At 46.4% G+C, this 14,506-nt stretch overlaps 4 protein-coding genes across 4 annotated transcripts; 3 read left to right on the top strand and 1 right to left on the bottom strand.

Annotated features, from left to right (window-relative positions):
* Positions 1-835: 835 nt before the first annotated feature.
* GLAREA_05302 (Acid protease) lies at positions 836-2,666 on the top strand (the record flags this gene model as incomplete). Its single annotated transcript, XM_008078591.1, has 3 exons — positions 836-1,015; positions 1,062-2,127; positions 2,179-2,666. 3 exons carry the CDS (start codon positions 836-838, stop codon positions 2,664-2,666), a joined length of 1,734 nt encoding a protein of 577 aa, XP_008076782.1.
* Positions 2,667-3,107: 441 nt separating this feature from the next.
* GLAREA_05301 (TPR-like protein) lies at positions 3,108-6,392 on the top strand (the record flags this gene model as incomplete). Its single annotated transcript, XM_008078590.1, has 3 exons — positions 3,108-3,834; positions 3,885-4,505; positions 4,552-6,392. The coding sequence occupies 3 exons, from the start codon at positions 3,108-3,110 to the stop codon at positions 6,390-6,392; spliced, it is 3,189 nt and encodes a 1,062-aa protein (XP_008076781.1).
* A 2,333-nt stretch (positions 6,393-8,725) lies between these two features.
* Positions 8,726-9,859, bottom strand: GLAREA_05300 (uncharacterized protein; the record flags this gene model as incomplete). Its single annotated transcript, XM_008078589.1, has 1 exon — positions 8,726-9,859. The coding sequence occupies one exon, from the start codon at positions 9,857-9,859 to the stop codon at positions 8,726-8,728; it is 1,134 nt and encodes a 377-aa protein (XP_008076780.1).
* A 483-nt stretch (positions 9,860-10,342) lies between these two features.
* On the top strand, positions 10,343-14,499 carry GLAREA_05299 (Tricorn protease 2; the record flags this gene model as incomplete). The annotated part of the gene is made up of 5 exons (XM_008078588.1): positions 10,343-10,521; positions 10,573-11,519; positions 11,569-12,360; positions 12,414-12,756; positions 12,807-14,499. 5 exons carry the CDS (start codon positions 10,343-10,345, stop codon positions 14,497-14,499), a joined length of 3,954 nt encoding a protein of 1,317 aa, XP_008076779.1.
* Positions 14,500-14,506: the final 7 nt, after the last annotated feature.

The raw sequence follows: 14,506 nt of genomic DNA, 5'->3' as shown, positions 1-14,506 counted from the left end.
GCGGTCTCTTTTTTGTTGCATTTATTTAGTCCCATCTCTCGGTCGACCACTGGAATTTCTACCCTCCGATCTTACCCTTCGAATATCGACCAGTCGCCCGTAGTAATAGAGCAGAGTTGACGCCTTAACTGTCTTTGACCTGCTTGTATATTACCGTTCCGAAGAGTCTTTGCAATTTAATTTTAATGTTCAAATTCTGAGTCTGGAACTCCATTCAGTATCTCTACCTCGTCTTCCTCCCATCTTCGGTATACCAACATCTCGAAAGCCGTTTACGAACCATCACCAGCACCTATCGATTCGTGTATAAACCTGTCGATAATAATAGCTTACGCGGACGTACAATCTGCGAACTTCACTGCAATTGCTTCACCTGTTTTGGTTTAGTAATATATAGTACATACCTTCAACACTCGCGCAGCAGCGTTCGATTCACTCTTATTACGCTCGCAAGAAACAATTGGATCCGAAGAATTACCTCGACACGACTTCCAGCATACTAAGCGTACAAGGAAAACTTCTGCTTGCTTTAGCGATACCCATTCAGTTGATTGTCGCGTAGACGTGTTCGAGCATACATCTTAATTGGAAGCGCAACCCGACTTGCTTTGAATCACATACAAAGGATTACGATTTCATACCGACGAGCTTTTTATACACTCCAATTTTATACAAAGCCTCCACTACATCTTGTTTCCTGTGGTCCGTTAAGCCCAATCACAAGCACCACTTTCGAAATTCTCTCCCGCCCGCAGGTTACCTTTGGATCCAAATGGTTGCTTAAGTGCATTGCATTTCCGAATTTCTTCTGTGGAGTAGATTAAGACCCTCAATCATGTTATTTCCACAGAGCCTGGTGTCATTGGTGACACTATCGTCTCTCGCCAGTGCTTCCTACTTCTATACGCCTGAGTGGTATTGCACCTTAGACAAGAACTGTACACCCAACAAGCGCAATATAGAGTCGAGCAGCAATGAGGCCGGTATAAGTATGAGAGTCGTTCGAGTCCCTCAGGTACGATGATCTCTACCCACCTAGAAGTCGCCGCTAACGTGAGCAGTCCAATACAGTCCAAGATGCTCGATCCGCTGCCAATCGATTGGTAAGAAAATATCAAGATCGATCAGGGAAGAGAGCGAACACATACAAGGTGGTCTCAGCAGCAACACCCTCAGCGACGAATGCGATTGGCGTCGATCAAGATGGAACCGATTATTCTTACTTTGTCAAAGTTGGAGTTGGGTCTGCAAATCAACCTCTGTATATGTTGCTTGATACCGGAGCGGGCACAACATGGCTGATGGGCCCATCCTGCTCGACCGACTCGTGCAAGTCTCATAATACCTTCGACACGTCAAAGTCAACCACGTTCAAAGATCTAGGCGTCAATTTTAGCATCAACTATGGATCAGGGAATGTTAGCGGTGCCACCGGACAGGATACGCTATCGATGGCAGGATTCAAGGTCACCACAACCGTTGGTGTTGCACAGTATGCTAGCGATGACTTCAACCACTTCCCAATGGATGGCATCCTCGGGTTGTCTCTCGCGAAGGGAGACAGCCCTCATTTTTGGGAATCTATGGCTGCGTCGAAAGCACTCAAGTCAAACATATTCGGTCTGGACATCAATCGAAACTCCGACGGAGCTAATGATGGTCTCATTACTTTCGGAGCTGTAGACACAACTCGTTTCACGGGAGACATCAAATATTATCCCGTTGCCGATAATCCCGAGGGTGACTGGGCTGTGGCTATTGGAGATATTGGATTCGGGACATCAAAATCTGGAATAAAAGGTCGTCTCGCATATATTGATTCCGGAACCTCGTTCATTTTTGGTCCACCCGAAGATGTGAAGAAATTTCACGCACTTATCCCTGGGGCTGCCACTACTGATGGGTCAACGTATACCGTCCCATGTGACACAACAGCTCCAGCATCCTTCACATTCGGATCCGAAACATATAATATTTCACCAAAAGATTGGGTGTCTCCCAAGGTTAACGGGGCCTGCACAAGCAATTTCTACGGAGTGGCCGTTGTGAGCGAAACATCATGGCTCGTTGGCGATGTCTTTTTGAAGAATGTCTATGCCGTTTTTGATTACGACAAAACAAGACTCGGTAAGATCCTATCATGCAGCGCGTTTTCACACAAAATCTAACATGAGATAGGTTTCGCGGCAAATGTAGCAAGTCCTGTCACGACAGCTTCCTCTTCCTCTTCGGCGTCGTCCCCATCTTCAAGTGGTCAGTTAACCCCAACTAGTTCGACTACATCTTCCGCGGCTATGGTCTCGAGTTCTCTGGTATCTAGCTCTACCACTGGACCCATATCAGGATCATCCACTACATCATCAACTACAGAAACACAATCTAATGTTGATTCCACAGGGTCGTCCAGTTCTGCAGCTGTATCCACGGGTTCCACGACATCTTCCGCGGGCCCTGCTACTACCTCGCATGTCTCCCCAGGATTGAATGGACACGAAACTCCAGCTTCAAGCACCGGATCGGCAGCATCCGTAGTAGCATCACCAACTTCCGCAGCTCCAGCCTCAACAAGTACTGGAACCTCTTCCGACTCCAGCTCATTTCGACCAACCTCCTCCTCCAACATATTGCTAGCAATCAGTGCCACTATTGCCTTCCTCTTCCTTTGATCCAAGGATATGAAACAAAAAAATACACTTCTAGTTCGGTTATGAACATCGGAGATAGATGACACGATGATACCCAAAGCCTATCAGGCATGTTTTTTGTAAAGATTCAGCGAGCGGCTTACCATTTGGTTTAGCATTTAAAATAGGGAGGCATATAGCCTTAGAAGTGTACATTCATGGTCGCAGTACACATAATTGACCACCATTAATAAGATCATCTACTTCTCTTTTGACGGTGATGTTCTCTATGCGCGTTGATATTTCTCCACTTTGCCCCCTGCAATAACCCTGCTTCTGCATATCACAAACCCTGAGCTGCTGGTCCACGACCTCACTCGTGAAATACCTGGGTAGACATATGGGATGACTTCTCAGAACGTGTATCACGAATGATGTTTACTATAAAGATACGGAGTATTCCATTGCTCCTCTCCCACGATAATGCGTCTTCTAACCCACAACGCCACAAACAACACCTACACCCTCCACGACTTCACCAACCGTGATATCCCCTCTTACGCCATCCTCTCACACACCTGGGGTCCTACGGACTCCGAAATCACCTTCCAAGACTTACACACATCCACCCCCTCAGACGCCAAACCAGGCTGGCTCAAACTCGCCTTCTGCGCCGCCCAAGCGCTCAAAGACAAACTCCAATATTTCTGGGTCGACACCTGCTGCATCGATAAATCCAACCCCGTGGAACTGCAATATGCGATCAACAGCATGTTCCGCTGGTACCAGGGGGCGGGGCGGTGTTATGTGTATCTTGAGGATGTGGATGTAAATCAAGCTTCGTTTGACTGGGAAGCCTTTCAAAAGAGTCGCTGGTTCACGCGCGGCTGGACGTTGCAGGAGCTATTAGCGGGGCGGAATGTGGTGTTTTTCGGAAAGGGGGGCGTGAGGATTGGTGATAAGATGGAGCTTGAGGGTCGCATTCATCGGATCACGGGGATTGAAGTTGGGGCTTTGAGGGGGGGTGCGCTGGCGGGGTTCTCGGTGGAGAGGAGGTTAAATTGGGCGAGGGGACGGAGGACGAGGTATGTCGAGGATGGGATTTATTGTTTGCAGGGCATTTTTGGGGTGTATATCCCGTTGATTTATGGGGAGGGGAGGGAGAATGCTTTTGTGAGGTTGAGGGAGGAGATTGATCGGGATGCGAAAAGTGAGTGTTGTTTTTGATTTGGGGAGTGGGGGTGTGCTGATGATATATAGGGGCTAAACGGGGAGATTTCCAGATTGCGTTTAGTCTGGAGTTTGTTTTTGATGTTGAGGGGTTTGTGGGGAGGGAGGGTGAGTTGGAAGAGATCCGTCAGTCACTTGTTGGTGAGGGGAAGAAAAGGGTTGTTTTGCATGGGTTAGGTGGGATTGGGAAAACGCAGCTTAGTATTGAGTACGCGAAACGGTTTAAAGATTCCTACTCTGCTATATTCTGGCTTGACGTCCGGGATGACGATACGTTGAAAGAGAGCTTTGGTAGAGTTGCGAGACAGATATTGAGGGAGCATCCTACGGTGGGTTGTCTGAGTGGCATTGATGGGAAGGATTCGAGTGAAGTGGTTGAGGGCGTGAAGACATGGTTGGGTATGCCACATAATACGATGTGGTTGCTGATACTTGATAATTACGACAACCCAAGGGGTCGTGGGAATACTGATTCAGGTGCTGTGGATATCGTGACGTTCCTTCGAAAATTATATCAAGGCTCTGTACTCATCACCACGCGGTCGTCGAAACTTCGGAGCGGTCATGCTATCCACATCCGCAAGTTCAGTAACGTGGACGACAGTCTTGCCATTTTGTCAAGCGTGTCCAGACGGCAGGATCTTCAGAAGGGTACGAACAATCCGTCCTTTATGGTCAACTCTAACATTAAACCCAGATCCTGATGCCATCGCCCTCGCTCGAGAACTTGATGGTCTTCCTCTTGCCCTCGCAACCTCAGGAGCATACCTCGACCAAGTTTCAATAAGCATCTCCTCCTACCTCCGCCTGTACAAATCATCATGGGCGCGTCTCCAAACCATAAGTCCTCAGCTCGACTCCTACGAAGATCGAACACTCTACTCCACATGGCAGGTTTCCTTCGATCATGTCTTCCAACAGAACCCGCTTTCGGCAAAATTGCTTTGTTTCTGGGCGTATTTTGATAATCAAGATCTATGGATGGAATTACTACAACATGCAGAGTGTGGATGTCCTTCGTGGCTCCAAGAAGTCGTAGACGATGAGATTAGTTTCCATGATACCATGAGAGTGTTGTGCGATCATGGTCTTGTGGAAGCAGATGTGAGTAGCGACGCAACAGCAGAATCGCGGGGCTATAGCATACATAAATGCGTTCATAGCTGGATCATCCACGTCTTGAATCAAGACTGGGACTACGAACTTGCTACGCTCGCCGTCCAACTGATTGGCCAACACTCCACCGTTGACGAGAAAGACGATCGACCATGGCTTACATATCGACGACTTCTTTCGCACGCGAGTAGAGCTGTATATCTCATCTCAGATGGATTAATACAAGAAGATAAAGTCACATTGGCATCCTACCAACTCGGTCGTCTCTTCAACAAACTAGGAAAACGAGACGACGCTGAAAAAATGTATGAACGAGCTTTACAAGCAGACGAAAACACCCTCGGACCAACACACATCTCGACTCTAAGCACGCTCAACAGTCTAGCAAACATCTACCGCGAAAAAGGCAAGCTCGACGTAGCAGAAGAAATGTTTGAGCGCGCATTAAAAGGCCACGAAGATGTATACGGCAAAGAAGTCCCGTTAACACTGAATATCATCAATAATCTCGGCAACACGTATAAAGACCAAGGGAGGCTAGACGATGCAGAACGTATGTATCTGCGCGCGATGGCTGGGTATGCGAAGGTTGGGGGGAAGGAGGATGTACAGTACCTGGATACGGTTAATAATCTCGGAAACGTGTATGCTGATCAGGATGAATTCGAGAAGGCGGAGGAGGTGCTTGATATTGCGCTTAAGGGGATGCAGAAGGTCTTAGGTCCGAAGCATACGTCGACGCTTGATGTGATGAATAATCTCGCGTTGGTCTACGCCAAATTGGATAAACTCGTTGAAGCGGAGGATATGTATCAGCGTGCCATCACCGGGTATACGGAGGCGTGGGGCGCGAAGAGTATTCAAACGCTTGATGTGCGAAATAATCTAGGAATGTTGTATGCGGATCACCTAGGGAGATTGGAAGACGCGAAAGTGGTGTATGAGCAGGTACTTGAGGGGTATGAGGAGGTGCTTGGGAAGGAGAAATTTATGGAGTATGTGCCGGCGTTGCATACGATTTGGAATTTGGGGGAGGTGGCGGAAAAACAAGGGGATTTAGAAGGTGCAAGGGATTTTTATAGGAGGGCGTTGGAGGGATATGAAAAGGCGTTGGGAGTCGAGAATGAGATTTGTGTTGAGTCGAGGGAGAAGATTGGGGAGGTGGATGGGATTTTGGAGGGGATTGGGAAAGAAGGTGGGAAAGAAGGTGACAGAAAGTCTGGTATGAAAGAAGGTGGTGAAAAAGAGGCAGATGAAAACGAAGGAGGTGAGAAAGAAGTGGTTGTCAAAGAAAGAGGAGGAGATAGGAAAGAAACGGAAGGTGTTCAAGAAGAGATACCCCCGGTAACTGAAAAGACGCCGAAGAAATCGAAACGACATAGGTTCTTAAAGAAGCTTATGTTTAAAAAGATGATAGGATAGAGGTTATAATTGCGAAAGTAGAGTCTTAAAAAACACGTCCTAAAGTCCTGTTCGTAAAACATACGTTAGCTTAGAATACGAGGAAAAGTAGTGTCAAATAGGAGTGAGTAGTGAAGCTTGATTGAGTAACTACTAAAAGCCATTTCAACGGAAACCTAGGGAGGTTGTAGTAAAAGGAATGATACAGATTTTGTACTCTGCTAGATGAGGTTTGTTTTGTGAGTTAATGAGGTAGATCAGTTTGTACGAGTTAAGATGTTGCTGGAAGATGGTAAGTGGAGTAGGTGGAGATAAAGGCTGTCACCGAATTTTATTTCACCACCGAAATTCTGAAGGTCACGAATTGTATTCAGGGAAATTTGTAACTAGACGCCACTGAGTGCCCGGAAATGAAAAATTCATTCTTTACATTCAATCACTGATACACTAAGCAGCTACAAAGAAGTGACTAGTTGAGAAGCACAGAGAATCACATTCAGTCCCTGAATACAGCCCTTCGTTTGCTGTTGAAACAAAGACAACAAGCTTTCTGGTGTTTTATAATGTGACTTTCAAATTAGTTTAAGTGTAAAAGGATTTTATTGTGAAGTCTTGATATGGTTTTACTTAAGTTGTGAATGTGGAAGAGCTGTTGAATGTGATTTAATCTTAATATTCCTCCTAGAAAGCAAAATACTTGCATGAATTATATAACTTACATATATCAAAATATTGAGATTAGTTACTTTAAACATATACTACCTCCAACTTACACGCTAACATACATCAAACCATCCCTCGAATTATCGCACATCTTTAATAAGAAACTTCAAGAGACTAAATCTCTGGTTACTGATTAAAATTCAAAACAACTTCCAGTATATGTCGAGTATTTAAGTTTCGCTATGTTTAGTGTTAGAAAGATTGTGGAGAAATATAAAGTCGGTTGAGAGGGGTGAGAAGTGTGTTGGAATGGGATAATAGAAATAAAGGGAGGGGGGGTAGAGAATTAGAGGAAATGTTGTCACCGATTTAAGATTCACTGCTAAACCATGTCTCCCGAGATAAACATGCTACTGGCAACCTGACCGGAATATATAATTTGTGTTAAATTAAAATCAAAATTAGGTAAACTTCATACGTAGAAAACTATTAATTTTGATTTGACATCATCATCATGCACCTAGCATATCCTATTAAGTGCCTAGAGATCTGACTACCCGAGATGTAGATTTTTTAACGAAAAGGCTTCTGCTAATACAGGCAGCTGTGGAAACTAATTTGGTCACTTCCCACACCTCAAAGTTCCTTCTAATGCAGTCGGTAAGCAAGTTCTTATACCTTAGACAAAATTCCCAAGAAATCTGTGTCGTATGACATTTACTCGCACTCAATGGATCGACGTGGGTCAACCTTGCGAACTAGTGAGAGAGAAGTAGAACTCGTGGAAAAGAGTTTGACGGATAGTATCTATTGGCTATTACCCAAGCTGTAAATTTCAAACGTATAACAACATGGCTTAACCTAATTAGGTACCATCTCGCTTGACAAGTCCTCTTCACTCATGTCAGCACTTTCACAACATTACTCAAAATCCACACAATATCCTACCATCTATAAAACCCTCAAGAATTGACTTCCTAAACTCATCACCACAGAAAAGAATCCGATGTTATATACTAGGTATGTCGAGTAATCAAGGCTCTCGAGCATAGATTGTGAATATTGCTGCAACGATGAGACGGCCGAGAAGATTAGGACACCTATTAAGATAGCATCAGAGCTGCAATAGCGTGAATGTCTGGTTTTCGACGTGAGGAGTTATCACCGATTCTGAGTTTGCTGCCGATTTTAGCTCTTTCACCGGATTTGCTTGGTAGTTAAGCCAGCCCGTTCACAAATGGAGCACCTAGCTTCGGTCTACAAATTGTAAGACCCGCTACGAATCTTCTCGCATTCATAGGCTACGTTCACATAAGCATAAGGTTTCAAAGTCTAAAGCAAGAGTGTCGAGCAGTCGAAGTGCTAACCAAGAAAAGCGCTGGCTCCCCATGATAGTTGACAGAATTCAATTTGAGTCTCTCGTTTTCTACAATTCTGTATCTTCGACATGGGTATTGAAGGTTGATAAAGATGATGAACATGGGATTTCGACATGGATTAGGCTTGCGAATGGGGTATAGAGGAAGGAAAGGAAGATATGGTGGAAAGAGCCGCAGGGAATAGTGTCACTTCAGTCAAACAGCAATTGCCCACAGTCAAGTCTTCGAGGGCTTAGAAGCAAATGTAAGATGTCTTGGTAAGATCCAACAATGTAAGCTCGCGCTCATAGGATTAAACAAGTACGTTTCTGCTCATAATAACACTTTGGTAGCAACGCTTAAAAGCCACGCAGCATCCTGCCAACCTCCTACTTCATCGTCTCGAAGTGGAGGCATTGCATCTTCAGGCTCCTCAGTCCTTTCGAGATTCCGTTTTGACGCTCTAGAAGATATCTCAGAATCCTCCGCCTTCTCATTAACAGTATCTGTTTCCGTCTCCTCTCCATCTTCGTCCACAGCGAACAGATTCCAGCCCAGCATCCGTTCCACCCAACCACCAAGACCAGTGCTCCTTGCTCCAGCAAGCTTCTTGACGACTGCCTCGTCGTTTTTCGCATCTTCTTCATTCTCGAATCCTTCTTCTTCAACATCAACAAAGTCTGGTTCGGCAAGAAACTCCTCTTGTACACCGTCTCCCAGGTCGAAATAACCCTCTTTCTCCATAGGCAACGGTGTGAACATATGTGCTCGACTCCCTCTTCTACTCCCAGCTCTGCTAGGAAAGCGACTGGCCGGCCGACTGTTAGGACCGAAACTAAAACTTCTCCTTGTGGTTACTGGCGAGAATTCATCATCTGCGTCAAAAGCCCCAGCCGTACTCCCTCTCCTACTTTGCCGCGCTCTTTCTCGTGCCATCTCAGCTTCCCTGTTCTCATCATCCTCATCCTTCTGTGCCGTCAAACTTGTCGAACTAGCTCTTGATGCCAACCAGTCTTGACCTTTTGCTTCTCTCGCAGAGGCAGCCAGGGTAGCTCCAGCGCGTAACATCCAATCCGAATCATTCCTGTCCAATTCGGAAAACGGTTTCAACTCCTCAGCGTCTCGTACCACACCCTTCTTCAACTTTGTCCCACCTGGCGTAGTGGCAGTAGACCTCGGCTGTTTCGCAGCGAGGAAGTTCGTGCTGGATTTGCTTTTTGGGATTGAGATGTTGTTTGGTCTTCGCATTGACACCCGTGAGGAGGATCGGGAGAGTATTGAGGGTGTGGTAGGAGCGGAGCGTCCTTCGATATACGAGTATGAGTTCATGTCGGATGGTAGAGCATCTGGGTCAGAGAGGGGAAGGCGGGAAGTTAAGGGTGCCAGAGTGAGGTGATTGAGGTTTGTATGAGAGCGGGAGGCATGATGCCTCGAGTATGGCGAATGCTGATTATATGCCACGTCCATGATTGCTGTATATGAATTTGTTATATTATTTGGTGTGAGGTGGGAAATCGACTTGTGGTTAGCTGGTGAGGAGACTGTGAACTGGAACTGGGTTGACAATCCGGGGAAAGCAGGGATTGAGGAGTAGCGCCATTTCGACAGTTACATGTGATAAGTGAACCCTCGACGTACAGGTTCAACAGTTTGGTACAAAAGACAAAATAGCGAAGGAGATTTCTTGGTCGCAAATATGCGTTAATACTATCAAATTTTAACGCAGATGTCTGTATAGCAACTTCGAAAGTGTAGAATTCTATGAAGATGAGGGCTCAATCGATGCCGCTTGTCGTTTGCGCCGGTCCGTGCACACATAAAACTCTTATGGATGAAGACCAGATTATTTGTGCAAGTCGCAAGGATGCGGAGCGAGAAATCACAACAATTTGAAGCCGCTTTTTATAAAACACCAGATCGCATACAAGAGTCTTATGGCTACAGAAGAAAATGCGCAACCTTAGGAATATTCGTTATGAACCATGGACTCCTCCAGCTCAATTTCATGGGAGACCGGTCTCAGCAGCTACCTGGGATCTAGCCAATGAGTCGATCGTATGTACTTTTGGACCATCCGAGGACAATGCTGTGATTGAACTCGTTCGAGTCAAGACAACTCCTCAGTTTCAGTAAGGTCATTGAAGAACATGCTCTACAGTACTATTGCTAATTTATGACAGAGAAAATACTCGAATCACTTCCTGGGATGCGCCTTGTCCCAATCCAGAACTTGCTTGTGACAAGATTCTCAGCCTTCATTACTTTAGTGACAGCTTAACAGCATGTCTAGTACTAGCTGGAGGCGACATTGTCGTTGTCAGAGAGGAGCCTCAGCCAGGAGAAGATCGAATTGAGATTGTTGGTTCAGTTGATGCTGGCATCACTGCTGCAAAATGGTCACCTGACGAGGAGCTTTTGGCCATCACCACCAAGGCAGATACGGTCGTTTTTATGAGCCGCAGCTTTGAAGGGATTACGGATGTCGCTATGAATGGCGAAGATCTCAAGGCTTCTAATCATGTCTCTGTCGGTTGGGGAAAGAAGGAGACTCAGTTTCATGGCAAAGGGGCTAAAGCTTTGAAGGACCCGACTATGCCTGAGAAGATTGACGAGGGTGTTTTGAGTCCCAACGACGATTCCAGAGTTTCAATTAGTTGGAGAGGTGATGGGGCTTACCTTGCCATTTCGAAAATCGAGGATGGTATTAGAAGGTTAATTCGCGTCTACTCCCGAGAAGGAGTTCTTGACAGCGTTAGTGAGCCAGTGGATGGGTTGGAAGGTGCATTAAGTTGGCGACCCGTCGGGAATCTTATCGCGGGTGTTCAGAGGCTTCAAGACCGGGTCGATGTTGTCTTCTTTGAGCGAAATGGCCTACGACATGGTCAGTTCAGTCTTCGCCTCTCCGCCGAAGAAATGCAGGCTTCTGGTCAACACATTACTCTGTCCTGGAACCAAGATTCGACAGTTCTAGCTGTCATTCTGGCAGACTCGATACAACTCTGGACTATGGGAAATTACCACTGGTACCTAAAGCAAGAAATAAAGACTAAGCATGCAGACACCTCATCTTGCAGTCCCTTGGTGTGGCATCAAGAACGGCCCTTGCAGTTCCTGACGATCGGTTCAGGTACGTTTACTCCTTATATAATCTAATCCACTCTTTCTAACATTTCCAGATCACTTGAGCACCTTTGAATATATATTTACCGTTGCCCGTGGTTCGGTTATTCCTCCTCATGATTTCGGAGTTGTCGGTGTGATTGATGGGCAGAATATCAAAATCACCCCAATGAAGATTACGAATGTCCCTCCACCAATGGCACTTCATGAACTCAAGGTTTATTCAAATGCTATAGATGTGGCTTTCAGCGCCGACGGATCACTTTTCGCTGTCTTGCACTTAGATGGCATTGCTGTATACGAGTGGAATCCTGCTGATTCGGAATCAGCACCCTCCCTTACTGGTCGTGTGACCTTCGAAAAGACGGAGCGTGCCGACGATATGTATCAACAAATAACATTTATTGGCAAAAATAGCCTACTGGTACTGCAGCCAATTGCCGCATCCGATGAGCCGGTCAAGAAGTATGCTTTCGATGATGATACTGGCCGAATGGAAAAAGTTGTATCTGGTATTAACACAAACTCGATCATCCGAACGATGTCCAGTTTTGCTTCAGATGGATTGAGTCACCCTTTTGTACAAACAGGCTCTGGAGAATTACATAGCTTAGCGTTTGGAGACCACAGCCTAGGGGAGTGCACCTTCCCTGCATATATGCCGTGGGTAGAGATAATCCCCTATGACGAAGGATTTATTGCGTTTGGCATGTCTATCAGCGGAAATCTCTACGCTAATAGCCGTTTACTGGTTAAGAACTGTACTTCTTTCCTTGTAACATCAGCACATCTCATTTTCACCACTACCACTCACCTTATAAAATTCGTGCACATAGTAGATGCTCAAGGTATTTTCTCCGTCTGATTTACGCCGTCGTTTCAATACACTAACTTTTCATAGATCTCGTAATACCAGAGGATGACCCAGAAATAGACGAACGATGTAGAAGTGTAGAGCGTGGTTCTTGTCTTGTCACCGCAATGCCCACTGCACTTAGCCTTGTCTTACAGATGCCAAGGGGTAATCTAGAGACAATATATCCTCGTGCTATGGTACTTGCTGGAATTCGAAAATTGATTGATGAGAAGAATTACAAAAGGGCTTTTACTCATTGCAGGACTCAAAGAGTGGATATGAACCTATTGTACGATCATGCACCTGAGCAATTCATCTCAAACATAGCCTTGTTTGTTGATCAAGTCAAGAAGATAAGCTACATTGACTTATTCTTGTCCTCGCTAAGGTATTCATACTCCTCAGCTAATTTTAACATTTGATTAACACATACTATAGAGACGAAGATGTCACCCAAGTCATGTACAAAGAAACTAGGGTACCGAAAGCTGCCGAAGCTACACCATTAGCATTGAATGGCACAAGTACTCTAATTGCTATAGAGCAAGCATTTGCCCCAAATGTGTCAAAGATCAACCGAATCTGCGATGCATTCCTCGAAGTACTCAAAACGAGAACGGCCACGAATCTTCAAAACGTAATTACCGCAAACGTGTGTAAATCACCACCTGCACTAGAAGACGGGCTACTGGTTGTAGCCCAGTTCATGGAGAAAGATGAGGCCATGGCGGACAAAGCTGTTGAGCATATTTGTTTCCTGGCGGATGTCAACAAGCTATATGATAACGCCCTGGGTCTATACAATTTAGACCTTGCGTTACTTGTTGCTCAGCAGTCGCAAAAGGATCCCCGAGAATATTTACCTTTCATGCAAAAGCTGCAAGAAATGCCCGACCTACGCCGTCGCTTCAGCATAGACGACCATCTCGGACGTCATAGCAAAGCACTTACTCATCTACACGCCCTCGACGCCTTCGAAGAGCTTCAAGCTTACACCAAGAAACACGCACTCTACCAATCCGCTCTCTCAATATACCGCTATACTCCAGCCCGCCATTCAATCCTCACCGAACTCTACGCACAATACCTGGAATCCCAATCCTCATTTAAAGAAGCCGCCTTAGCATACGAATCTCTCCACAACTACACCTCCGCAACATCCTGCTATCTCTCCTCTGGCCCTCAACAGTGGCGCGAAACCCTCTACAGCGCCCTCTCCCAGACTCCACCTATCTCGCCCTCAGCACTCGAAGATTTAGCTACTTCACTCTGCGAAGCTCTCACAGAATCAAAAGACCACTTCGCAGCCGCCCAAATCCATCTCCAATACCTCTCCTCCCTCCCCAATGCCCTCCGATCATACTGCAAAGGCTATCATTTCGCCGAAGCCTTCCTTCTCGTCGCCCAAAAACAAACCCCAGAACTACTAGAAGAAGTAATCGACCCAGGCCTCACCGACGCCCTCGCATCCACCACCGAACTCCTCGCGGACTGCAAAGCCCAACTCCTCGCGCAGGTCCCACGAATCCGCGAACTCCGTCTCAAAGCCAAGACCGACCCGCTGGCCTTCTACGAAGGCGAACGCTCTGGTGGTATTGATGGAGATTTACCGGATGATGTCTCGATCGCCGCGTCTTCCCGACTGTCGACGAATCGATCGCTGTTCACGCGGTATACGGGGAATGGAACGCTTCAGACGGCAAATACGGGGACGAGTAGGGCGACTAGTAAGAATCGACGACGTGAGGAGCGGAAGAGGGCGAGGGGGAAGAAGGGGAGTGTTTATGAGGAGGAATATCTCGTCGCTTCCGTCGGGCGACTTATCGCTCGCGTGGAGAGTGTGCGTGAGGAAGTTGGTAGATTAATTGAGGGATTGGTGAGGAGGGGGATGTGGGAGCGTAGTCGTGCTGTGGAAAGTGCGATGGGGGATGTAGTGGGGTTGTGTAAGGGGTGTATTCCTGAGGTTTTTGGGACGGAGGAGGAGAAGGTTGAGAATGGTGGAGAGGAGGGTGAGCAGTGGAAACCTACGGGTGGGGATGCTGTGTTGGCGGATAGTATTAGGGAGAGGGGACTTAGGAAGGGAAGTCCTGTTATTGGGGCTTTTGAGAGGTTGACGCTGTTGGGGAATTAGGGTTAGG

Source organism: Glarea lozoyensis (genome assembly GCF_000409485.1).
Source record: "Glarea lozoyensis ATCC 20868 chromosome Unknown GLAREA10, whole genome shotgun sequence".
Lineage (NCBI taxonomy): Eukaryota > Fungi > Ascomycota > Leotiomycetes > Helotiales > Helotiaceae > Glarea > Glarea lozoyensis.
The sequence above is the reverse complement of the archived record's forward strand: the minus strand, read 5'-3'. Positions and strand labels throughout refer to the sequence as shown.